This window comes from Myotis yumanensis, unplaced genomic scaffold (genome assembly GCF_028538775.1).
Source record: "Myotis yumanensis isolate MYYU_CA2020_CCGP unplaced genomic scaffold, mMyoYum1.0.hap1 SCAF_19, whole genome shotgun sequence".
Taxonomy (NCBI): Eukaryota; Metazoa; Chordata; class Mammalia; order Chiroptera; family Vespertilionidae; genus Myotis; species Myotis yumanensis.
Genome location: NW_027223770.1, coordinates 26414733 through 26439680, shown reverse-complemented (window position 1 = coordinate 26439680; position 24948 = coordinate 26414733). Strand labels below are relative to the sequence as shown.

Genomic DNA, 24948 nt, shown 5'->3' with positions numbered 1-24948 from the left:
TCAGAGAGGAAGGGAGGAGGAGAGAGAGATAGAAACATCAACGATGAGAGAGAATCATGGATCGGCTCCCTCCCGCACTCCCCACACTGGGGATCGAACCGCAACCCGGGCCTGTGCCCTGACCAGGAATCGAACTGTGCCCTACTGGTTCATAGGTCGGTTCTCAACTGAGCCACGCTGGCCATATTCTTAACCGTAGACTAGTGGCCCATCTGCTACCCATGGCTACTATGACATTCATGTTTGTGGTGGGGTCAGTGGTGGGCTGGCATCTGAGGGGTTGAAAGGGAGCAAAGCTGGCCCCTAACTCCACCGGCCTTGACCACAGCTGCGACCCAGATGGGAGAGGTGGCCCCCAGGAAAGAGTCCAGGTGACTGGCCAGGGTCCAGGAACCGAGGGTTCTGTAGTGACTTTAACAGTGAAGAGCCAAGGGTCAGGGCACATGGAAGTGATGACACAGGGGCAGGGGGAAGGAGGCCTAAAGGAGGAGGAACACCCTAGACTGGGAGGATGGACAATTTCCGGAAGGAGGGAGCCATGGAAGGCATGTGAATGAGGATTTTGGGGGAAGGGAGCTCAGGCACTACCCTGGTTTCCATGGGGACCAAGGGGAGTGGGCCTTGGGGGTAGACATGGTCCACAGGAAAAAAGCAATTTTAGGGCAGGCGTGAGAAGTGTGCTCTCCTGGGTTCTGCAGCCCCTGCCCCTTGTTCTAGAACATTCTCTGGGCAGCTCTGGGTGAGAGGGAAACCCCTTCAGGGAAACATAAAGACTCTTTCACTGGGTCCTTTCCTACAAGGCCAAAAGGATAGTTTTCACCTTTGAGGATAGTTGAGTTCAAGACCAAAGTCCAGAAACAAAAATGACCAAGAGAATATGACATCTGATTGACAAGAAGGATATTTTATTGAGAGCTGATCAGGTGCAGGGAGAAGAAAGAATGGGTGTGGGGGCAGGGAGATCCTCCTGGGGGTCCTGGAGCTCTAGGCCCCCAAGGGTGAGAGGACTCGGGTCCTAGGAACACTCTGAGGGGGCCACTGTCTTCTCCACGGTCTTCCCGTCGTGCGTGACCTGGCAGCTGTAGGCGCTGGCGGACTTCCAGTCTTGGCTGGACACGCTCAGGTAGCTGCTGGCCGCGTACTTGTTGTTGCTCTGCTTGGAGGGCTTGGTGGTCTCCACGCCCTGGGTGACAGGGGTGCCATTTTTCTTCCAGGCCACCATCACGCTGCCCGGGTAGAAGTCACTCATGAGACACACCAGTGTGGCCTTGTTGTTGGCGAGCTCCTCAGCGGATGGCGGGAACAGAGACACGGAGGGTGCAGACTTGGGCTGACCTGTGGGTGCGGGAGGGGCAGGAGGGGAGAGGCTCAGGGTCCATCCTGAAAGCTCCTGACCTGGGTCTTCCTGTGGGCACAGTGTCCTGAGGACCATGCAGGGCCCCGAGGGCAGAGGCCTCTCTGGGTGTGAGATCCATGCCGTGCAGGGCAGTTTGGGGGGTTCCTAACTCAACTCCCCATTTTCCTGAGAAACCCTGAGCCTGGACACCTGCCATCACCGTCCTTGTGGGCCCCGTTCTGCCCCCCACAGTTCTGACTGTCACCCTCTGGCTCTGCCTTCTCCTGGTATCTGACAGGGTCTGTCTGTGTCTGTCTGTCTGTTTGTCCCACAAGAGATGCTCTGAGCCCTCTGACCTCCTGCTGGGTCCATCTGTGGACACCTCTGACCTGATCCTCTGTGCTGGGGGCTTCGGAGTATCAGCCCAAGGGATCAGTTTTCAACCAAATCTATGTCTCCTGTAACTTCCCTAACAGGGCACACTTTTAGCTGATGAATCAGAAGTCTGTCTGTCTGTCCTTGGGTCTCTCTCATTCTACAGTCAATAGCATCCCCACAGATTGCTCCTATCATTAGAGCTTTCATGCCATAGATTCTGCATTTCCTTGAGCAAGTCTAAACAGAGACCCAAAGGTCCCCTTGTCCTCATACCTGTCCTTCCATGACCCTTCCTCCTGCACCTTCTCCCCACTGTGTCTTTCCTCCTGCAGGCCTCCCTGGTGGGAAGATGGTCAGGACTCCACATGGCAGCTCTATGCAGGACCCGGGAGCCCTGCACCCCAGCACCATTCCTGACCATTGTTCGTGAGCCCACAGTCCCTGAGACCTGCCCTGAACCTCTGACTTGTACGTCTCTAGTCTTGGTCACCTTACAATGTTCACGTGGTTAACCCCTCAGGCCTGCTTATCCTCCCATCCCCTTAGGATGTGAGCAACCATTGACCCCCAGAAAGAAATCTGGTACAATAGGAGCCCATCAGAGGAAGACAGAACAGAGCCCGTCTAGAATCCAGCAGGTCCTGGCAAACAGATAGAAGAAACCACAGGTCATCCTGTCCATTCCTCAGTCTCTGGGGTCAGAGGTGAATGGCTGGTGGTGACCTTGGAGCGAAATAGGACAGAAAGAAGGGAGATGGGAAGAGCTCAGGGCCCCAAGGGCTGGGATCCTGGTTGAAGCTTGGCCACAGGCTGAGATAAGACCCCGCAAAAAGAGCAAAACTAGCAGAAAAAGGCCCCGACTGCTCAGAGAACAAGGAAGGACGGGGAAGGAGAGACTCACCTAGGACGGTCAGCTGGGTCCCTCCGCCGAACACAATACACTGTGATACAAGCTCATACAAAAACCTCTCTCTGGGAGGCCCTGCCCACCCTTGAGCCCACCCCCACCTCCTCCTGCAGCTGTGATGGAGGAAGCCTGGGCCACTGCCCTAGGGTGGTGACTGGCCTGCAAGGGGCACACACACTGTCCCCCCTTTAGACCAGCAGGTGACAGGATAGGGGACAGGGTGCATTGCAAAGCGATAGCACTGTTGGAAGCAATTCTCCCAAAAGAACTTGGAGTCTGATAGGCTGTTTCCACTGCGGTCTCCTGGGATTTGGGATGAGTGTGGGGGGCGTTTATTTCACTGTGAGTGAGGTTCCATGGGAATAGGTGGCACATCTCTCTTACGTCCTAACAACCCCAATCCCAGGGTGAGAGCACGAGGGGAGGGCAGCCTGTATTGCCTCTCCCCCTCCCTCCCCTCCGTGGAAGGGCAGGCTGGGCTGTGTAGGATTCTACTCCCAATCTATGTCCCCAGCCATCTGATCCAGACCTCTGGCTTATGGTCACTACTGACAGCCTAGATAGGGATAGCACTGGGGATGTCAGGGTGGCACTGTAGTCTTTGCCAGCCTGACCTTTAGGGTGACCTTGGGGGTGTCCTCTGCCTTCGCTCCCAGAGTTGGAGTGGTTTGGGGGTGCTGTGTCACCAGGAAACTCTGACCTCGAGTAACCCACAGGCCATTGGCCCCTGCTCTGAGCTGGTCTCACCTGCCCTTACTCGGCTCCTGAATTCCAGTGGATATGCCCTCCCTGGGACGGCACTGGATGCCCATTCTGTGCCCAGGATTGTGCCTTTTGTAATCCATCAAGGACAACTCCCAAGTCTACTCCACCTGAGATGCTGACATCACCTGCTCCATCCTTAAACCAACCCCCAAAACTCTCAGGTTGATTTGACTTCAGGGTTTGAGACCTTCATGATGGAGGTCCCAGGCCTACGCTAGGGTCACCTTGAGCCTGAGCCTGACCCAAGACGATGTGGACATAAACTGAGCTTCCTTGTGCCTCACCCTCAGCCCATGTTCCCACACCAGTGATGATGAGTCCCAGGTTCCCTGAGTTGGTAGGAGGAATGAACCTGATGGGGGAATTGGCAGGCTCCTTGATATTAAATTGCTTCTCTGCTGCAGGACTAGTCAGTGTCTTTCTGTAGCTAACGTGCATTGGCAGAGTTTGACAAACGCCCCATGGGAGGCACTGTTCCAAGCTTTCCCTGACTCTGAGCTGATGGGCCAACCATGAGCCGCTCACCTGGCAATGGCTTCCCATTGGGCTCCATGATGGACAGGGCAGTTCAATGTCTGTTCCCAATGACCTCGGCCTTGGCTCCATGATTTCCTTCCCAATATTTCCATCTGTAGCCCACCGTGCCCTCCTGGGACCCTCTTCAGTTTTCCTTGATTGCCCCTCAGGGTGCTCACATCTTTGTCACTCAGCCCCTGTTCCTTTCCGGGGGACAAGGACTGCGTCCCAGGGGCCAGAACCACAGGAGAAGTTCCTGCCATGGGATCCACTCAGAGCTCATTCAGGCCCCCGGTGGGTGAGTGGATGGACCTCAGGTAGGTCCATGTCATGTCATTCCTGTCCTTCTCTTTATTACCGACCCCTTCAACCCAGAGACCCTCCCCCACACAGAACACACATGCGAAATGTCAGATGAGAAATGACAGGAGTTTATTCAGGAGAAGGGGAAACGGGGAGGGATGGCCACCTGCCCAGTCTGAGCGACCAGGGCAGGAGCCTCAGGGGTACACTGGGGAGCAGGGGAAGGGATTGTCTGACAGAAGTGTCCCCAGAAGTGGGGACTCAGGTCCTAGGAGCACTCTGAGGGGGCCACTGTCTTCTCCACGGTCTTCCCGTCGTGCGTGACCTGGCAGCTGTAGGCGCTGGCGGACTTCCAGTCTTGGCTGGACACGCTCAGGTAGCTGCTGGCCGCGTACTTGTTGTTGCTCTGCTTGGAGGGCTTGGTGGTCTCCACGCCCTGGGTGACGGGGGTGCCATTTTTCTTCCAGGCCACCATCACGCTGCCCGGGTAGAAGTCACTCATGAGACACACCAGTGTGGCCTTGTTGTTGGCGAGCTCCTCAGCGGATGGCGGGAACAGAGACACGGAGGGTGCAGACTTGGGCTGACCTGTGGGTGCGGGAGGGGCAGGAGGGGAGAGGCTCAGGGCCCATCCTGAAAGCTGCTGACCTTGGTCTTCCTGTGGGCACAGTGTCCTGAGGACCATGCAGGACCCTGAAGACAGGGGTCTCTCTGGGTGTGAGATCCATGCCGTGCAGGGCAGTTTGGGGCGTCCCTAACTCAACACCATTTTCCTGAGAAACCCTGAGCCTGGAACCTGCCATCACCGTCCTTGTGGGCCCCGTTCTGTCCCCCACACATCTGACTGTCACCCTCTGGCTCTGCCTTCTCCTGGTATCTGACTGGGCCTGTCTGTGTCTGTCAGTCTGCTTGTCCCACAAAAGATACTCTGAGCCCTCTGACCGTCATCTGTGGACACCTCTGACCTGATCCTCTGTGCTGGGGTCTTAGGGTCTTTGCCCTCAGGGTTCTGTCCCCATCCCCCACCCCCCAATCTACCTGTCCTGGACTTTCTCTTAAGTTAGTATGAGTTTTGCTGATGAACAAAAGGTCTGTCTGTCTGTCCCTGGGTCTCTCTCATTCTAGTCAGTGGAGTCCCCGCTAGTCGGTCACATCACTGGAGCTTTTATGCCAATAGTTGTACGTTACCTTCTCAGAGGATGTTCGTCCTGCAGAGACCAAAGACCACCTTGTCCTCATACCTGTCCTTCCATGCCCTTCCTCCAGCACTTCTCCTCCCCCCTGTGTCCTTCCTCCTGCAGGCTTCCCTGGTGAGAGGCTGGTCAGGACTCTGCATGGCAGCTCCAAGCAGCCCCGGGGAGACCTGCACCCCAGCACCATTCCTGGCCCCAGTTCATGAGTCCACAGTCCCTGAGACCTGCCCTGAACCTCTGACCTGGGTGTCTCTAGCCTTGGCCCTGAGAGTCTGGGTCTTTCTAAAATTTCCACCCAGTTTCCCTTCGGTACTTCTCTTCCTCTCTTCCCCTTAAGACAGGGGCCACCGGTGACTTGCAGATATAAATCTTGTCCCACAGGAGCCCATCAGGGGAAGACAGAACAGAGCCAACTAGAATCCATCATGACCCTCGCAGACAGAAGAATCCACAAGGCATCCTGTCCATTCCCCTGTCTCTGAGGTCAGAGGTGAATGGCTGAAGGTGACCAAGTAGGACAGTAAGAACAGGGATGGGAAGACCTCAGGTCCCCAAGGGCTGGGATCCTGGGTGAAAGCTTGGCCACAGGCTGAGACAAGACCAGAAAAAGAGCAAAAATAGCAGAAAATGGCCCAAACTTTGTAGGAGAGCAGAGAAGGAGGGGGAAGGAGAGACTCACCTAGGACGGTCAGCTGGGTCCCTCCGCCGAACACATAACACTGTGACACAAGCTCATACAAAAACCTCTCTCTGGGAGGCCCTGCCCACCCTTGAGCCCCCCTCCTCCTCCCCCTGCAGCTGTGATGGAGGAAGCCTGGGCCACTGCCCCAGGGGGTGTCTGGTCTGCAAGGGGCACACACAGTGTCCCCCCTTTCAGACCAGCAGGTGACAGGATAGGCGACAGGGTGCATTGCACAGGGAAAGAATTCTTGGAAGCAATTCTCCCAAAGGAATTAGGTGTTTGATAGGCTGTTTCCACTCTGCTCCGCTGGGATGAGTATGATGGGCATCTGTGTCACTGTGCGGGACATTTCATGGGAACGGGCAGCACACCTCTCTTATGTGCAAACACCCCTAATCCCTGGGTGAGAGCATGAGGGGAGGGCAGTGTGTAATCCCCCCCCCCCCTTCCAGGGAAAGACAAGTTGGTCTGTGTAGAGTGTCTACTGGCCACTTCCTATGTCTCCAGCCATCTGATCCAGACCGCTGGCTAATCCTCCTTAGGGACAGCCCATATTGGGATAGCACTGGTGATGTCACATTGGGACTGTAATCTTTGTCAACCTGCCCTTTAGGGTGAGCTTGGGGGTGTCCCCTGCTATTCTTCCCAGGGGTGGACTGGTATGGGGGAGCTGTGTCACTGGAGAGACCTGATCTTGCTGTAACCCACAGGCTACACTCCCCCTGATCTGAGATCGTCTGACCTGCCCTTACTTGGCTCCTGAATTCCAGTTGATATGCCCTCCCTGGGATGTCAATGGATGCCCATTCTGAGCCCAGGAAGGTGCCCTTTCTGATCCATCAAGGTCAATTCCCACGTCCCCTCCACTTGAGGCCTGACATCACCTGCTCCATCCTTAAACCAACCCCCAAAACTCAGGTTGATCTGATTTCAGGGTTTGAGATCTTCATGATGGAGGTCCCAAGACCAAGCTAGGGTCACCTTGAGTCCAAGGCTGACCCAAGACGATGAGAACATAAAATGAGCTTCCTTGTGCCTCATCCTCAGCCCAGGTCCCAAGCATTGTGAGATCCAGGCTCCCTGAGTTGGTACGGGGTGTGAGCATGATTGGGGAATTGTTAGGTTATATGATATTGAACTGTTTCTCTGCTGTATGACTTGTAAGTGTCTTTGTTGACTTAACATGCATAGACAAAGTTTGACTAATGCACCATGGGAGGCACTGTTGAAAGCTTGTCATGATTTTAAGGCGAGGAGTCAACCTTCACCTGGTAATGGCTCTCCCATTGGGTTCCATGATGGGAAAGGGAAGTTCAATGTCTGTTCCCAAGGACCGTAGCCTTGGTTTCATGATTTCCTTCCCAATATTTCCATCAGTAGCCCACCTTGCCCTCCTGGTCCCTCTTCAATTCTCCCTGGTCCCTCCTCAGGATGCCTGGATCCCTCTCACTCAGCCCTTGTCCCTTTCCAGGTGACCAGGACTGCGTCCCTGGGGCTGGTCCCACAGGAGAAGTTCCTGCTTTTGGTCCCAGCTCCCATTGGCACTCAAGCTCATTCAGGTTCCTGGTGGGTGAGTGGATGGACCTCAGGTAGGTCCATGTCATGTCATTCCTGTCTTGCCCTTTATGACCGACCCTTCAACCCAGAGACCCATCCCCACAAAGAACACACATGCTAAATGTCAGATGAGAAATGACTGGGATTTTATTTAGGAGAATTGGAAACAGGGAGGGATGCCGACCTGCCCAGTGTGAGTGACCAGGGCAGGAGCCTCAGGGAGACAGTGGGGAGCGGGGGAAGGGAGGGTCTGAGGGAGAAGTGTCCCCAGAAGTGGGGACTCAGGTCCTAGGAACACTCTGAGGGGGCCACTGTCTTCTCCACGGTCTTCCCGTCGTGCGTGACCTGGCAGCTGTAGGCGCTGGCGGACTTCCAGTCTTGGCTGGACACGCTCAGGTAGCTGCTGGCCGCGTACTTGTTGTTGCTCTGCTTGGAGGGCTTGGTGGTCTCCACGCCCTGGGTGACGGGGGTGCCATTTTTCTTCCAGGCCACCATCACGCTGCCCGGGTAGAAGTCACTCATGAGACACACCAGTGTGGCCTTGTTGTTGGCGAGCTCCTCAGCGGATGGCGGGAACAGAGACACGGAGGGTGCAGACTTGGGCTGACCTGTGGGTGCGGGAGGGGCAGGAGGGGAGAGGCTCAGGGTCCATCCTGAAAGCTCCTGACCTGGGTCTTCCTGTGGGCACAGTGTCCTGAGGACCATGCAGGGCCCCGAGGGCAGGGGCCTCTCTGGGTGTGAGAGTCCATGCCGTGCAGGGCAGGTTGGGGTGTTCGTAGCTCAAGTCCCCATTTTCCTGAGAAACCCTGAGCCTGGAACCTGCCATCACCGTCCTTGTGGGCCCCGTTCTGCCCCCCACACATCTGACTATCACCCTCTGGCTCTGCCTTCTCCTGGTATCTGACCGGGCCTGTCTGTGTCTGTCAGTCTGTTTGTCCCACAAAAGATGCTCTGAGCCCTCTGACCTCCTGCTGGGTCCATCTGTGGACACCTCTGACCTGATCCTCTGTGCTGGGGTCTTATGGTCTTTGCCCTCAGGGTTCTGTCCCCACCCCACCCCGCAATCTACCTGTCCTGGACTTTCTCTTAAGTTAGTATGAGTTTTGCTGATGCACAAAATGTCTGTCTGTCTGTCCCTTGGTCTCTCTCATTCTACAGTCAGTGGAGTCCCGGCTAGTCGGTCACATCACTGGAGCTTTTATGCCAATAGTTGTACGTTACCTTCTGAGAGGATGTTCATCCTGCAGAGACCAAAGACCACCTTGTCCTCATACCTGTCCTTCCATGGCCCTTACTCCAGCACCTTCTCCTTCCCCCTGTGTCCTTCCTCCTGCAGGCTTCCCTGGTGCGAGGCTGGTCAGGACTCTGCATGGCAGCTCCATGCAGCCCCGGGGAGCCCTGCACCCCAGCACCATTCCTGGCCCCTGTTCATGAGTCCACTGTCCCTGAGACCTGCCCTGAACCTCTGACCTGGGTGTCTCTAGCCTTGGCCCTGAGAGTCTGGGTCTTTCTAAAATTTCCACCCAGTTTCCCCTCGGTACTTCTCTTCCTCTCTTCCCCTTAAGACAGGGGCCACCGGTGACTTGCAGATATAAATCTTGTCCCACAGGAGCCCATCAGGGGAAGACAGAACAGAGCCCAACTAGAATCCATCATGACCCTCGCAGACAGAAGAATCCACAAGGCATCCTGTCCATTCCCCTGTCTCTGAGGTTAGAGGTGAATGGCTGAAGGTGACCAAGTAGGACAGTAAGAACAGGGATGGGAAGACCTCAGGTCCCCAAGGGCTGGGATCCTGTGTGAAAGCTTGGCCACAGGCTGAGGCAAGACCAGAAATAGAGCAAAAATAGCAGATAATGGCCCAAACTTTGTAGGAGAGCAGGGAAGGAGGGGGAAGGAGAGACTCACCTAGGACGGTCAGCTGGGTCCCTCCGCCGAACACATAACACTGTGACACAAGCTCATACAAAAACCTCTCTCTGGGAGGCCCTGCCCACCCTTGAGCCCCCCCCCCCCCTCCCCCTGCAGCTGTTATGGAGGAAGCCTGGGCCACTGCCCCAGGGGGTGTCTGGTCTGCAAGGGGCACACACAGTGTCCCCCCTTTCAGACCAGCAGGTGACAGGATAGGGGACAGGGTGCATTGCACAGGGAAAGAATTCTTGGAAGCAATTCTCCCAAAGGAATTAGGTGTTTGACAGGCTGTTTCCACTCTGCTCCGCTGGGATGAGTATGATGGGCATCTGTGTCACTGTGCGGGACATTTCATGGGAACAGGTGGCACACCTCTCTTATGTGCAAACACCCCTAATCCCTGGGTGAGAGCATGAGGGGAGGGCAGTGTGTAATCCCTCTCCCCCCCTCCCCTTCCAGGGAAAGACAAGTTGGTCTGTGTAGAGTGTCTACTGGCCACTTCCTATGTCTCCAGCCATCTGATCCAGACTTCTGGCTTATGGTCCCTAGGGCAGCCTAGATATGGATAACAATGGTGATGTCACGGTGTAACTGTAGTCTTTCCCACCCTGCCTTTTAGGGTGAACTTGGGGGTGTTCCCTGCCATTCTTCCCAAGGGTAGAGTGGTGTGGGGGTGCTGTGTCACTGGAGAGGCCTGACCTTGCTGTAACCCACAGGCCACACTCCCCCTGATCTGAGATTGTCTGACATGCTCTTACTCGGCTCCTGAATTCCAGTGGATATGCCCTCCCTGGGCCGCACTGGATGCCCATTCTGTGCCCAGGACGGTGCCCTTTCTAATCCGTCAAGGTCAATTCCCTTGTATACTCCATCTGAGGCCTGATATCACCTGCTTCATCCTTTAACCAACACCAAAACTCTAAGATGATCTGACTTCAGGGTTTGAGACCTTCATGATGGGTGTCCCAAGACCAAGCTAGGGTCACCTTTAGTCTGAGGCTGACCCAGACGATGAGAACATAAACTGAGCTTCCTTGTGCCGCATCCTCAGCCCACCTTCCCAGCATCATGAGTTCCAGGCTCCCCGAGTTGGTACGGGGTGTGAGCATGATTGGGCAATTGTTAGGTTATATGATATTGAACTGTTTCTCTGCTGTATGACTTGTCAGTGTCATTGCTTACTTAACATGCATTGTCAAAGTGTGACAAATGGACCATGGGCAGGCACTTTTCAAAGCTTTTCATGATTTTATGATGAGGAGCCAACCAGAACCTTCACCTGGTAATGGCTCTCCCGTTGGGCTCCATGATGGGAAAGGGAAGTTCAATGTCTGTTCCCAATGACCACACCCTTGGCTCTATGATTTCCTTCCCAATATTTCCATCTGTAGCCCACCGTGCCCTCCGGGGACCCTCTTCATCTTATCTTCATTGGCCCTCAGGGTACCCACATCTTTCTTATTCAGCCTCTGTCCCTTCAAGTGAAATAGGACTGCCTCCCAGGGGCCGGCCCCCCAGGAGAAGTTCCTGCTCTGGGTTCCGTCTCCACAGGCACTCAGAGCTGATTGAGGTCCCTAGTTGGCTGTTGAGCTAATGATGGGTAGATGGAGTCACATCTCATAACCATCCTGCCCTTTGTTGAACCCAAACACCCGTCCCCCACACAGAACACACATGCGAAATGTCAGATGAGAAATGACAGGAGTTTATTCAGGAGAAGGGGAAACGGGGAGGGATGGCCGCCTGTCCAGTCTGAGCGACCAGGGCAGGAGCCGCAGGGAGACAGTGGGGAAGTGGGGGAAGGGAGGGTCTGAGGGAGAAGTGTCCCCAGAAGTGGGGACTCAGGTCCTAGGAGCACTCTGAGGGGGCCACTGTCTTCTCCACGGTCTTCCCGTCGTGCGTGACCTGGCAGCTGTAGGCGCTGGCGGACTTCCAGTCTTGGCTGGACACGCTCAGGTAGCTGCTGGCCGCGTACTTGTTGTTGCTCTGCTTGGAGGGCTTGGTGGTCTCCACGCCCTGGGTGACAGGGGTGCCATTTTTCTTCCAGGCCACCATCACGCTGCCCGGGTAGAAGTCACTCATGAGACACACCAGTGTGGCCTTGTTGTTGGCGAGCTCCTCAGCGGATGGCGGGAACAGAGACACGGAGGGTGCAGACTTGGGCTGACCTGTGGGTGCGGGAGGGGCAGGAGGGGAGAGGCTCAGGGTCCATCCTGAAAGCTCCTGACGTGGGTCTTCCTGTGGGCACAGTGTCCTGAGGACCATGCAGGACCCCGAGGGCAGGGGCCTCTCCGGGTGTGAGAGTCCATGCCGTGCAGGGCAGTTTGGGGGGTTCCTAACTCAACTGCCCATTTTCCTGAGAAACCCTGAGCCTGGACACCTGCCATCACCTGTCCTTGTGGGCCCCGTTCTGTCCCCCACACATCTGACTGTCACCCTCTGGCTCTGCCTTCTCCTGGTATCTGACCAGGCCTGTCTGTGTCTGTCAGTCTGCTTGTCCCACAAAAGATACTCTGAGCCCTCTGACCTCCTGCTGGGTCCATCTGTGGACGCCTCTGACCCGATCCTCTGTGCTGGGGTCTTAGGGTCTTTGCCCTCGGAGTCCTGTCCCCACCCCACCCCCCATTCTACCCGTCCTGGACTTTCTCTTAAGTGAGTATGAGTTTTGCTGATGAACAAAAGGTCTGTCTGTCTGTCCCTGGGTCTCTCTCATTCTACAGTCAATGGAATCTCCGCTTGTCGGTCACATCCAGTGATATGACCTTTATGCCAATAATTGTACGTTACCTTCTGAGAGGATGTTCGTCTTGCAGAGACCAAAGGCCACCTTGTCCTAATACCTGTCATTCCATGACCCTTCCTCCAGCACCTTCTCCTCTCCCCTGTGTCCTTCCTCCTGCAGGCTTCCCTGGTGCGAGGCTGGTCAGGACTCTGCATGGCAGCTTTATGCAGGCCCTGGGGAGCCCCTCTAACCGAACACCATTCCTGGCCCCTGCTCGTGAGTCCACAGTCCCTGAAACCTGCCCTGACCCTCTCTAGCCTTGGCCCAGGTGGAACTGTGTCACCTTAAAATTTGCAAGAGTTGACTCTCTCAGGTCTCCTTATCCTTTCTTCCACTAAGACAGCGGCTACTGTTGACCCCCAGAAATGATCTCATGCCATAGAAACCCATCAGGGAAAGACAGAGCAGGCCCCTCTAGAATCCAGCATGACCCTGGCAGACACATAGAAGGGCCTACAGGGCCTCCTGTCCATTCCTCTGTCTCTGGGGACAGAGAGAAAGCGCTACTAGTGACCCGTGGATGCAAATAGGACAGTAAGAAGGAAGAAAGGAAGAGCTCACTGTCCCGAAAGACCAGGATCCTGGGCGAAAACTTGGCCAGAAGCTGAGAGAACAGCCAGAGAAATAGGAAACCTAGCAGAACATGGCCCAAACTGCTGGAGGAGGTGGGGAGAAGAGCGAATGAGAGACTCACCTAGGACGGTCAGCTGGGTCCCTCCGCCGAACACAGCACACTGTGACACAGGCTCATACAAAAACCTCTCTCTGGGAGCCCTGCCCCACCCCTGGGCCCCCACCTGCAGCTGTGATGGAGGAAGCCTGGGCCACTGCCCCAGGCTGCTGTCATGGTTGCAAGGGGCACACACATTGCCCCCTTTCCCCCCCTACCCCTGCCATGACACAGCAGATGACAGGATAGAGGACACAGCGTGCTGTACAGAAGCAGGATTGTTGGAAGCAACTCTCCTAACGGAATTCAGTGTCTGATGGGATCTTTACCACTATGGTCTCCTGGACGTAGGATGACTTTGGAGGCTATTTTTGTCACTGGGAGTGAAGATTCATGGGAAAGAATGGCGCATCTCTCTCATGTCCCGCAGCCCTAATCCCTTGGTGAGAGCATGAGGGGAGGGCAGGCTATATTCCCTTTCCCCCTCCCTCCCCTTCCGGGGAAAGGCAGGTTAGCCTGTGTACAGTCTATTGGCCACTTCCTATGTCCCTAGCCATCTCGTCAAGGCCTCAGGCTTATCTTTCCTAGGGACAGCCTAGATTGGCAGTGTTCTGGGTGATGTTGTGGGAGGGGGTGTTCTGTAGGATTGCCAACCTGTCTTTTAGGGTGACCTTGGGGGTATCCCCTGCCTACGCTCCCAGGGGTGGACTGGTGTGGGGGTGCTGTATCATGGGGGAGGCCTGACCTTGGTATAACCCACAGGCCACATGCTCCCTGCTCTGAGCTGGTCTGACCTGCCCTTACTCTATTCCTGAATTCTAGTTGATATGCCCTCCCTGGGCCACACTGGATGCCCATTCTGTGCTCAGGATGGTGCCCTTTCTAATCCATCAAGGTCAATTCCACCTGAAGCCTGACATCATCTGCTCCATTCTTAAACCAACCCCCAAAACTCTCAGGTTGATCTGACTTCAGGCTTTGAGATCTTCATGATGGAGGTCCCAGGCCTACGCTAGGGTCACCTTGAGCCTGAGCCTGACCCAAGACCATGAGAACATAAACTGAGCTTCCTTGTGCCTCATTCCCACTCCATGTTCCCAGCACCAGTAACCATGCCTTGAAGAGTGTTCCAGGCTCCCTGAGTTGGTAAGAGGTGGACCAAGATTGGGGAATTGTCAGGCTATGTGATATTAAACTTTCTCTGATGCAGGACTAGTCAGTGTGCTTGCTGAGCTAATGTGCATTGGCAGAGTTTGACAAATGGGCCATGGGAGGCACTGTTCAAAGCTTTCCATGACTCGGTGGTGAAGAACCAACCACAAACCTTCACCTGTAATGGTTCTCCCATTGGGCTCCATGATGGAGCAGGGAAGTTCAATGTCTATTCCCAAAGACCACAGCCTTCCTCCATGACTTCCTTCCCAATATTTCCATCTGTAGCTATCCTGCCCACCTGGGACCCTCTCCATTTCTCCCTGGTCCGTCCTCAGGGCCCCTGCGTATTTGTCACTGAGCCCCTGTCTCTTCCCAGTGGAAAGGACTGCCTCCCAGGGGCGGGAACTGCAGGAGAAGTTCCTGCTCTGGGTTCCATCTCCCACAGGCACTCAGAGCTGATCAAGGTCCCTGGTTGGTTGGTTGAGCGAATGATGGGTAGATGGAGTCATATGTCATGACCATCCTGCCCTCTGTTGAACCCAAACACCCGTCCCCCACACAGAACACACATGCAAAATGTCAGATGAGAAATGACAGGAGTTTATTCAGGAGAAGGGGAAATGGGGAGGGATGATGATCTGCCCAGTGTGAGCAACCTTGGCAGGAGCTGCAGGGGGACTGTGGGGAGGGGAGAAAGGGGGTGTCTGAGGGAGAAGTGTCCCCAGAAGTGGGGACTCAGGTCCTAGGAACACTCCGAGGGGGCCACTGTCTTCTCCACGGTCTTCCCGTCGTGCGTGACCTGGCAGCTGTAGGCGCTGGCGGACTTCCAGTCTTGGCTGGACACGCTCAGGTAGCTGCTGGCCGCGTACTTGTTGTTGCTCTGCTTGGAGGGCTTGGTGGTCTCCACGCCCTGGGTGACGGGGGTGCCATTTTTCTTCCAGGCCACCATCACGCTGCCCGGGTAGAAGTCACTCATGAGACACACCAGTGTGGCCTTGTTGTTGGCGAGCTCCTCAGCGGATGGCGGGAACAGAGACACGGAGGGTGCAGACTTGGGCTGACCTGTGGGTGCGGGAGGGGCAGGAGGGGAGAGGCTCAGGGTCCATCCTGAAAGCTGCTGACCTCGGTCTTCCTGTGGGCACAGTGTCCTGAGGACCATGCAGGACCTTGATGGCAGGGGCCTCTCCAGGTGTGAGAGTCCATGCCGTGCAGGGCAGGTTGGGGTGTTCGTAGCTCAAGTCCCCATTTTCCTGAGAAACCCTGAGCCTGGAACCTGCCATCACCGTCCTTGTGGGCCCTGTTCTGCCCCCCACACATCTGACTGTCACCCTCTGGCTCTGCCTTCTCCTGGTATCTGACCGGGCCTGTCTGTGCCTGTCCGTCTGTTTGTCCCACAAAAGATGCTCTGAGCCCTCTGCCCTCCTGCTGGGTCCATCTGTGGACACCTCTGACCTGATCCTCTGTGCTGGGGGCTTCGGAGCATCGGCCCAAGGGCTCAGTTTTTCACCCAAATCTATGTCTCCTGCTCCCTGTCTAAACTGAGTGGCATCTTTTTTGATGAAACAGAAACCTGTCTGTCTGTCGTGTGGCTTTCATTCTATAGTCAATGCATCCCCATGAATTGGTCAGATCACTAGAGCTTTCTTGCCATGGATTCTGTCATTCCTTCTGTGAGAATGTTCTTCCTGCAGAGACCAATGGCCACCTTGTCCTCATACCTGTCCTTCCATGGCCCTTCCTCCAGCACCTTCTCCTCCCCACTGTGTCCTTCCTCCTGCAGGCTTCCCTGGTGTGAGGCTGGTCAGGACTCCGCATGGCAGCTCCATGCAGCCCCAGGGAGCCCTGCGCCACAGCACCATTCCTGGCCCCTGTTCATGAGTCCACAGTCCCTGAGACCTGCCCTGAACCTCTGACCTGGGTGTCTCTATCCTTGGCCCTGAGCTTCTGGGTCACCCTAAAATTTCCACCCAGTTTCCCCTCAGTACTTCTCTTCCTCGCTTCCCCTTAAGACAGGGGCCACCGGTGACTTGCTGATAAAATCTTGTCCCACAGGAGCCCAAATGGAAAGACAGAATAGAGCCCAACTAGAGTCCAACATGACCCTCGCAGACAGACAGAAGAATCCACAAGGCATCCTGTCCATTCCTCTGAGGTCAGAGGTGAATGGCTGAATGTGACCAAGTAGGACAGTAAGAACAGGGATGGGAAGACCTCAGGTCCCCAAGGGCTGGGATCCTGGGTGAAAGCTTGGCCACAGGCTGAGACAAGACCAGAAAAAGAGCAAAAATAGTAGAAAACAGACCAAACTTTGTAGGGGAGCAGGGAAGGAGGGGGAAGGAGACACTCACCTAGGACGGTCAGCTGGGTCCCTCCGCCGAACACCCAACACTGTGATACAAGCTCATACAAAAACCTCTCTCTGGGAGGCCCTGCCCACCCTTGAGCCCACCCCCGCCTCCCCCTGCAGCTGTTATGGAGGAAGCCTGGGCCACTGCCCCAGGGGGTGTCTGGTCTGCAAGGGCACACACACTGTCCCCTCTTTCAGACCAGCTGGTGACAAGATAGGGGACACGGTGCACTGCAGGGAGATAGCATTCTTGGAAGCAGTTCTCCCAAAGGAATTAGGTGTTTGACAGGCTGTTTCCACTCTGTTTCCCTGGGATGTGGGATGAGTATGGCCGGCATTTGTGTCACCACGAGGGAGGTTCTATGGGAACGGGTGGCACACCTCTCTTATGTGCAAACACCCCTAATCCCTGGGTGAGAGCATGAGGGGAGGGCAGTGCGTATTCCCTCTCCCCGACTCCTCTCCCAGAGAAAGAAATGTTGGTCTGTATAGAAAGTCTACTGGCAACTTCCTATGTCTCCAGCCACCTGATCCGGACTTCTGGCTTATCTTCCCTAGGGCGGCCTAGATAGGGATAGAATTGGTGATGTCAGGGTGGGACTTTAGTCTTTCCCAAGATGTCTTTTAGGGTGAGCTTGGGGGTGTCTCCTAAGGCGGGATGGTTTGGGGTGCTGTGTGACCAGGGAGGCCTGACCTTGGTGTAACCCACAGGCCACACTCCCCCTGATCTGAGCTCCTCTCACCTGCCCTAACTCTACTCCTGAATTCCAGTGGATATGCCCTCCCTGGGCCTCACTGGATGCCCGTTCTGTGCCCAGGACGGTGCCCTTTCTAACTCAAGGTCAACTCCCATGTCTACTCTACCTGAGGCCTGACATCACCGGCTCCTTCCTTAAACCAACCCCCAAATCTCTCAGGTTGATCTGACTTCAGGGTTTGACACCTTCATGATGGAGGTCCCAGGCCCAAGCTCGGGTCAGCTAGAGCCTGAGCCTGACCCAAGACCATGAGAACGTAAACTGCGCTACGTTGTGCCTCATCCTCAGTCCAGGTTCCCAGCACCATGAGATCCAGGCTCTCCGAGTTGGAAAGGGTTGTGAGCATGTTTGGGGAATTGTTAGGTTGTATGATATTAAATTGTTTCTTTGATGTCTGACTTGTCAGTGTCATTGCTGACCTAACATGCATCGTCCAAGTTTGACAAATGCACCATGGGAGGCACTGTTGGAAGCTTTTCATGATTTTATGGTGAGGAGCCAACCAGGAACCTTCAGCTGGTAATGGCTCTCCCATTGGGCTCCATGCTGGGAAAGGGAAGTTCAATGTCTGTTCCCAAGGACCACGGCCTTGGTTTCATGATTTCCTTCCCAATATTTCCATCTGTAGCCCACCTTGCCCTCCTGTGTCCTCTTCATTTCTCCCTGATCCCTCCTCAGGACCCCTGGATGCCTCTCACTCAGCCCTTATCCCTTTGCAGGTGACCAGGACTCCGTCCCAGGGTCTGGTCCCACAAGAGAAGTTCCAGCCTTGGGTCTCAGCGCCCATTGGCACTCAGAGCTCATTCAGGTCCCTGGTGGGTGAGTGGAGTGGACCTCAGGTAGGTCCATGTCATGTCATTCTTGTCCTGCCCTTTGTAACCCACCCTTCAACCTAGAGACTCTCCCACACAGAGCACACATGCGAAATGTCAGATGAGAAATGACAGGAGTTTATTCAGGAGAAGGGGAAACGGGGAGGGATGACCACCTGCCCAGTCTGAGCGACCAGGGCAGGAGCCGCAGGGAGACAGTGGGGAGGGGGGCAAGGGAGGGTCTGAGGGAGAAGTGTCCCCAGAAGTGGGGACTCAGGTCCTAGGAGCACTCTGAGGGGGCCACTGTCTTCTCCACGGTCTTCCCGTCGTGCGTGACCTGGCAGCTGTAGGCGCTGGCGGACTTCCAGTCTTGGCTGGACACGCTCAGGTAGCTGCTGGCCGCGTACTTGTTGTTGCTCTGCTTGGAGGGCTTGGTGGTCTCCACGCCCTGGGTGACGGGGGTGCCATTTTTCTTCCAGGCCACCGTCACGCTGCCCGGGTAGAAGTCACTCATGAGACACACCAGTGTGGCCTTGTTGTTGGCGAGCTCCTCAGCGGATGGCGGGAACAGAGACACGGAGGGTGCAGACTTGGGCTGACCTGTGGGTGTGGGAGGGCAGGAGGGGAGAGGCTCAGGGTGCATCCTGAAAGCTGCTGACCTCGGTCTTCCTGTGGGCACAGTGTCCTGAGGACCATGCAGGGCCCCGAGGGCAGGGGCCTCTCCGGGTGTGAGAGTCCATGCCGTGCAGGGCAGTTTGGGGTGTCCCCAACTCAACTGCCCATTTTCCTGAGAAACCCTGAGCCTGGACACCTGCCCTCACAGTCCTTGTGGGCCCCGTTCTGCCCCCCACACATCTGACTGTCACCCTCTGGCTCTGCCTTCTCCTGGTATCTGACCGGGCCTGTCTGTGTCAGTCTGTTTGTCCCACAAAAAATGCTCTGAGCCCTCTGCCCTCCTGCTGGGTCCATCTGTGGACACCTCTGACCTGATTCTCTGTGCTGGGGTCTTAGGGTCTTTGCCCTCAGGGTTCTGTCCCCACCCCACCCCCCAGTGTACCTGTCCTGGACTTTCTCTTAAGTGAGTATGAGTTTTGCTGATGAACAAAAGGTCTGTCTGCCTGTCCCTGGGTCTCTCTCACTCTACAGTCAATGGAGTCCCCGCTAGTCGGTCACATCACTGGAGCTTTTATGCCAATAGTTGTATGTTACCTTCTGAGAGGATGTTCGTCCTGCAGAGACCAAAGGCCACCTTGTCCTCATACCTGTCCTTCCATGCCCTTCCTCCAGCACCTTCTCCTCCCCCTTGTGTCCTTCCTCCTGCAGGCTTTCCTGGTGCAAGGCTGGTCAGGACTCCGCATGGCAGCTCCATGCAGCCCCGGGGAGCCCTGCACCCCAGCACCATTTCAGGCCCCTGTTCATGAGTTCACAGTCCCTGAGACCTGCCCTGAACCTCTGACCTGGGTGTCTCTAGCCTTGGCCCTGAACTTCTGGGTCATTCGAAAATTTCTACCTGGTTTCCCCTCAGTGCTTCTCTTCCTCTCTTCCCCTTAAGACAGGGGCCACCGGTGACTTGCAGATATAAATCTTGTCCCACAGGAGCCCATAGGGGAAGACAGAACAGAGCCAACTAGAATCCAGCATGACCATCGCAGACAGACAGAAGAATCCATAAGGCATCCTGTCCATTCCCCTGTCTCTGAGGTCAGAGGTGAATGGCTGAAGGTGACCAAGTAGGACAGTAAAACCAGGGAAGGGAAGACCTCAGGTCCCCAAGGGCTGGGATCCTGGGTGAAAGCTTGGCCACAGGCTGAGACAAGACCAGAAAAAGAGCAAAAATAGCAGAAAACAGCCCAAACTTTGTAGGAGAGCAGGGAAGGAGGGGGAAGGAGAGACTCACCTAGGACGGTCAGCTGGGTCCCTCCGCCGAACACATTACACTGTGACACAAGCTCATACAAAAACCTCTCTCTGGGAGGCCCTGCCCACCCTTGAGCCCCCCCCCCTCCCCCTGCAGCTGTTATGGAGGAAGCCTGGGCCACTGCCCCAGGGGGTGTCTGGTCTGCAAGGGCACACACAGTGTCCCCCCTTTCAGACCAGCAGGTGACAGGATAGGGGACAGGGTGCATTGCACAGGGAAAGAATTCTTGGAAGCAATTCTCCCAAAGGAATTAGGTGTTTGACAGGCTGTTTCCACTCTGCTCCGCTGGGATGTGGGATGAGTATGGTTTGCATCTGTGTCACTGTGCGGGACATTTCATGGGAACGGGTGGTACATCTCTCTTATGTCCAAACACCCTTATCCCAGGGTGAGAGCATTAGGGGAGGGCAGTGCGTATTCCTTCTCCCTCGAATTCCATTCAGGGAAAGACAAGTTGGTCTGTGTAGAAAGTCTACTGGCCACTTCCTATGTCCCAGCCATCTGATCCAGACCTCTGGCTTATGGTCCCTAGGGCAGCCTAGATATGGATAACAATGGTGATGTCACGGTGTAAGTGTAGCCTTTTCCAGCCTGCCTTTTAGGGTGAACTTGGGGGTGTCCCCTGCCATTCTTCCCAGGGGTGGAGTGGTGTGGGGGAGCTGTGTCACTGGGGAGGCCTGACCTTGCTGTACCCCACAGGCCACACTCCCCCTGATCTGAGATTGTCTGACATGCTCTTACTCGGCTCCTGAATTCCAGTGGATATGCCCTCCCTGGGCCGCACTGGATGCCCATTCTGTGCCAAGGACGGTGCCCTTTCTAATCCGTCAAGGTCAATTCCCTTGTATACTCCATCTGAGGCCTGATATCACCTGCTTCATCCTTAAACCAACCCCCAAAACTCTCAGGTTGATCTGACTTCAAGGTTTGAGACCTTCATGATGGGTGTCCCAAGACCAAGCTAGGGTCACCTTGAGTCTGAGGCTGACCCAAGAGATGAGAACATAAACTGAGCTTCCTTGTGCCGCATCCTCAGCCCAGCTTCCCAGCATCATGAGTTCCAGGCTCCCCGAGTTGGTACGGGGTGTGAGCATGATTGGGGAATTGTTAGGTTATATGATATTGAACTGTTTCTCTGCTGTATGACTTGTCAGTGTCATTGCTTACTTAACATGCATTGTCAAAGTGTGACAAATGGACCATGGGCAGGCACTTTTCAAAGCTTTTCATGATTTTATGATGAGGAGCCAACCAGAACCTTCACCTGGTAATGGCTCTCCCGTTGGGCTCCATGATGGGAAAGGGAAGTTCAATGTCTGTTCCCAATGACCACACCCTTGGCTCTATGATTTCCTTCCCAATATTTCCATCTGTAGCCCACCGTGCCCTCCAGGGACCCTCTTCATCTTATCTTCATTGGCCCTCAGGGTACCCACATCTTTCTTATTCAGCCTCTGTCCCTTCAAGTGAAATAGGACTGCCTCCCAGGGGCCGGCCCCCCAGGAGAAGTTCCTGCTCTGGGTTCCGTCTCCCACAGGCACTCAGAGCTGATTGAGGTCCCTAGTTGGTTGTTGAGCTAATGATGGGTAGATGGAGTCACATCTCATAACCATCCTGCCCTTTGTTGAACCCAAACACCCGTCCCCCACACAGAACACACATGCGAAATGTCAGATGAGAAATGACAGGAGTTTATTCAGGAGAAGGGGAAACGGGGAGGGATGGCCACCTGTCCAGTCTGAGCGACCAGGGCAGGAGCCGCAGGGAGACAGTGGGGAAGTGCGGGAAGGGAGGGTCTGAGGGAGAAGTGTCCCCAGAAGTGGGGACTCAGGTCCTAGGAGCACTCTGAGGGGGCCACTGTCTTCTCCACGGTCTTCCCGTCGTGCGTGACCTGGCAGCTGTAGGCGCTGGCGGACTTCCAGTCTTGGCTGGACACGCTCAGGTAGCTGCTGGCCGCGTACTTGTTGTTGCTCTGCTTGGAGGGCTTGGTGGTCTCCACGCCCTGGGTGACGGGGGTGCCATTTTTCTTCCAGGCCACCGTCACGCTGCCCGGGTAGAAGTCACTCATGAGACACACCAGTGTGGCCTTGTTGTTGGCGAGCTCCTCAGCGGATGGCGGGAACAGAGACACGGAGGGTGCAGACTTGGGCTGACCTGTGGGTGCGGGAGGGGCAGGAGGGGAGAGGCTCAGGGTCCATCCTGAAAGCTCCTGACGTGGGTCTTCCTGTGGGCACAGTGTCCTGAGGACCATGCAGGACCCCGAGGGCAGGGGCCTCTCCGGGTGTGAGAGTCCATGCCGTGCAGGGCAGTTTGGGGGGTTCCTAACTCAACTGCCCATTTTCCTGAGAAACCCTGAGCCTGGACACCTGCCATCACCTGTCCTTGTGGGCCCCGTTCTGTCCCCCACACATCTGACTGTCACCCTCTGGCTCTGCCTTCTCCTGGTATCTGACCAGGCCTGTCTGTGTCTGTCAGTCTGTTTGTCCCACAAAAGATGCTCTGAGCCCTCTGACCTCCTGCTGGGTCCATCTGTGGACGCCTCTGACCCGATCCTCTGTGCTGGGGTCTTAGGGTCTTTGCCCTCGGAGTTCTGTCCCCACCCCACCCCCCATTCTACCCGTCCTGGACTTTCTCTTAAGTGAGTATGAGTTTTGCTGATGAACAAAAGGTCTGTCTGTCTGTCCCTGGGTCTCTCTCATTCTACAGTCAATGGAATCTCCGCTTGTCGGTCACATCCAGTGATATGACCTTTATGCCAATAATTGTACGTTACCTTCTGAGAGGATGTTCGTCTTGCAGAGACCAAAGGCCACCTTGTCCTAATACCTGTCATTCCATGACCCTTCCTCCAGCACCTTCTCCTCTCCCCTGTGTCCTTCCTCCTGCAGGCTTCCCTGGTGCGAGGCTGGTCAGGACTCTGCATGGCAGCTTTATGCAGGCCCTGGGGAGCCCCTCTAACCGAACACCATTCCTGGCCCCTGCTCGTGAGTCCACAGTCCCTGAAACCTGCCCTGACCCTCTCTAGCCTTGGCCCAGGTGGAACTGTGTCACCTTAAAATTTGCAAGAGTTGACTCTCTCAGGTCTCCTTATCCTTTCTTCCACTAAGACAGCGGCTACTGTTGACCCCCAGAAATGATCTCATGCCATAGAAACCCATCAGGGAAAGACAGAGCAGGCCCCTCTAGAATCCAGCATGACCCTGGCAGACACATAGAAGGGCCTACAGGGCCTCCTGTCCATTCCTCTGTCTCTGGGGACAGAGAGAAAGCGCTACTAGTGACCCGTGGATGCAAATAGGACAGTAAGAAGGAAGAAAGGAAGAGCTCACTGTCCCGAAAGACCAGGATCCTGGGCGAAAACTTGGCCAGAAGCTGAGAGAACAGCCAGAGAAATAGGAAACCTAGCAGAACATGGCCCAAACTGCTGGAGGAGGTGGGGAGAAGAGCGAATGAGAGACTCACCTAGGACGGTCAGCTGGGTCCCTCCGCCGAACACAGCACACTGTGACACAGGCTCATACAAAAACCTCTCTCTGGGAGCCCTGCCCCACCCCTGGGCCCCCACCTGCAGCTGTGATGGAGGAAGCCTGGGCCACTGCCCCAGGCTGCTGTCATGGTTGCAAGGGGCGCACACATTGCCCCCTTTCCCCCCCTACCCCTGCCATGACACAGCAGATGACAGGATAGAGGACACAGCGTGCTGTACAGAAGCAGGATTGTTGGAAGCAACTCTCCGAACGGAATTCAGTGTCTGATGGGATCTTTACCACTATGGTCTCCTGGACGTAGGATGACTTTGGAGGCTATTTTTGTCACTGGGAGTGAAGATTCATGGGAAAGAATGGCGCATCTCTCTTAAGTCCCAAATCCCTAATCCCTTGGTGAGAGCATGAGGGGAGGGCAGGCTGTATTCCCTTTCCCCCTCCCTCCCCTTCCGGGGAAAGGCAGGTTGGCCTGTGTACAGTCTATTGGCCACTTCCTATGTCCCCAGCCATTTCGTCAAGGCCTCAGGCTTATCTTCCCTAGGGACAGCCTAGATTGGCAGTGTTCTGGGTGATGCTAGTGTGGGGGGGTGTTCTGTAGGATTGCCAACCTGTCTTTTAGGGTGACCTTGGGGGTATCCCCTGCCTACGCTCCCAGGGGTGGACTGGTGTGGGGGTGCTGTATCACGGGGGAGGCCTGACCTTGGTATAACTCACAGGCCACATGCTCCCTGCTCTGATCTGGTCTGACCTGCCCTTACTCTATTCCTGAATTCTAGTTGATATGCCCTCCCTGGGCCACATTGGATGCCCATTCTGTGCTCAGGATGGTGCCCTTTCTAATCCATCAAGGTCAATTCCACCTGAAGCCTGACATCATCTGCTCCATTCTTAAACTAACCCCCAAAACTCTCAGGTTGATCTGACTTCAGGCTTTGAGACCTTCATGATGGAGGTCCCAGGCCTAAGCTAGGGTCACCTTGAGCCTGAGCCTGACCCAAGACCAGGAGAACATAAACTGAGCCTCCTTGTGCCTCATTTCCACTCCATGTTCCCAGCACCAGTAACCATGCCTTGAAGAGTGTTCCAGGCTCCCTGAGTTGGTAAGAGGTGGACCAAGATTGGGGAATTGTCAGGCTATGTGATATTAAACTTTCTCTGATGCAGGACTAGTCAGTGTGCTTGCTGAGCTAATGTGCATTGGCAGAGTTTGACAAATGGGCCATGGGAGGCACTGTTCAAAGCTTTCCATGACTCGGTGGTGAAGAACCAACCACAAACCTTCACCTGTAATGGCTCTCCCATTGGGCTCCATGATGGAGCAGGGCATTTCAATGTCTGTTCCCAAAGACCACCGCCTTCCTCCATGATTTCCTTCCCAATATTTCCATCTGTTGCTCCCCTGCCCACCTGGGACCCTCCCCATTTCTCCCTGGTCCGTCCTCAGGGCCCCTGCGTATTTGTCACTGAGCCCCT

The 24948-nt window shown here is 55.4% G+C and overlaps 7 gene segments (V, D, J or C); all 7 read right to left on the bottom strand.

Moving 5' to 3' along the window:
* Positions 1 to 883: 883 nt before the first annotated feature.
* Positions 884 to 3939, bottom strand: LOC138998137 (Ig lambda chain C region-like). The segment is given in 3 exon segments: positions 884 to 1335; positions 2616 to 2696; positions 3912 to 3939. Coding segments are annotated over 3 exon segments (429 nt in total).
* A 373-nt stretch (positions 3940 to 4312) lies between these two features.
* LOC138998136 (Ig lambda chain C region-like) lies at positions 4313 to 7377 on the bottom strand. The segment is given in 3 exon segments: positions 4313 to 4793; positions 6078 to 6241; positions 7349 to 7377. Coding segments are annotated over 3 exon segments (513 nt in total).
* A 384-nt stretch (positions 7378 to 7761) lies between these two features.
* Positions 7762 to 10969, bottom strand: LOC138998135 (Ig lambda chain C region-like). The segment is given in 3 exon segments: positions 7762 to 8245; positions 9546 to 9710; positions 10945 to 10969. Coding segments are annotated over 3 exon segments (510 nt in total).
* Positions 10970 to 11232: 263 nt separating this feature from the next.
* LOC138998134 (Ig lambda chain C region-like) lies at positions 11233 to 14348 on the bottom strand. The segment is given in 3 exon segments: positions 11233 to 11716; positions 13025 to 13133; positions 14325 to 14348. Coding segments are annotated over 3 exon segments (453 nt in total).
* Positions 14349 to 14734: 386 nt separating this feature from the next.
* On the bottom strand, positions 14735 to 17380 carry LOC138998133 (Ig lambda chain C region-like). The segment is given in 3 exon segments: positions 14735 to 15217; positions 16504 to 16574; positions 17367 to 17380. Coding segments are annotated over 3 exon segments (405 nt in total).
* An 809-nt stretch (positions 17381 to 18189) lies between these two features.
* Positions 18190 to 21283, bottom strand: LOC138998132 (Ig lambda chain C region-like). The segment is given in 3 exon segments: positions 18190 to 18672; positions 19970 to 20040; positions 21255 to 21283. Coding segments are annotated over 3 exon segments (420 nt in total).
* A 541-nt stretch (positions 21284 to 21824) lies between these two features.
* Positions 21825 to 24787, bottom strand: LOC138998131 (Ig lambda chain C region-like). The segment is given in 2 exon segments: positions 21825 to 22144; positions 24760 to 24787. Coding segments are annotated over 2 exon segments (348 nt in total).
* Positions 24788 to 24948: the final 161 nt, after the last annotated feature.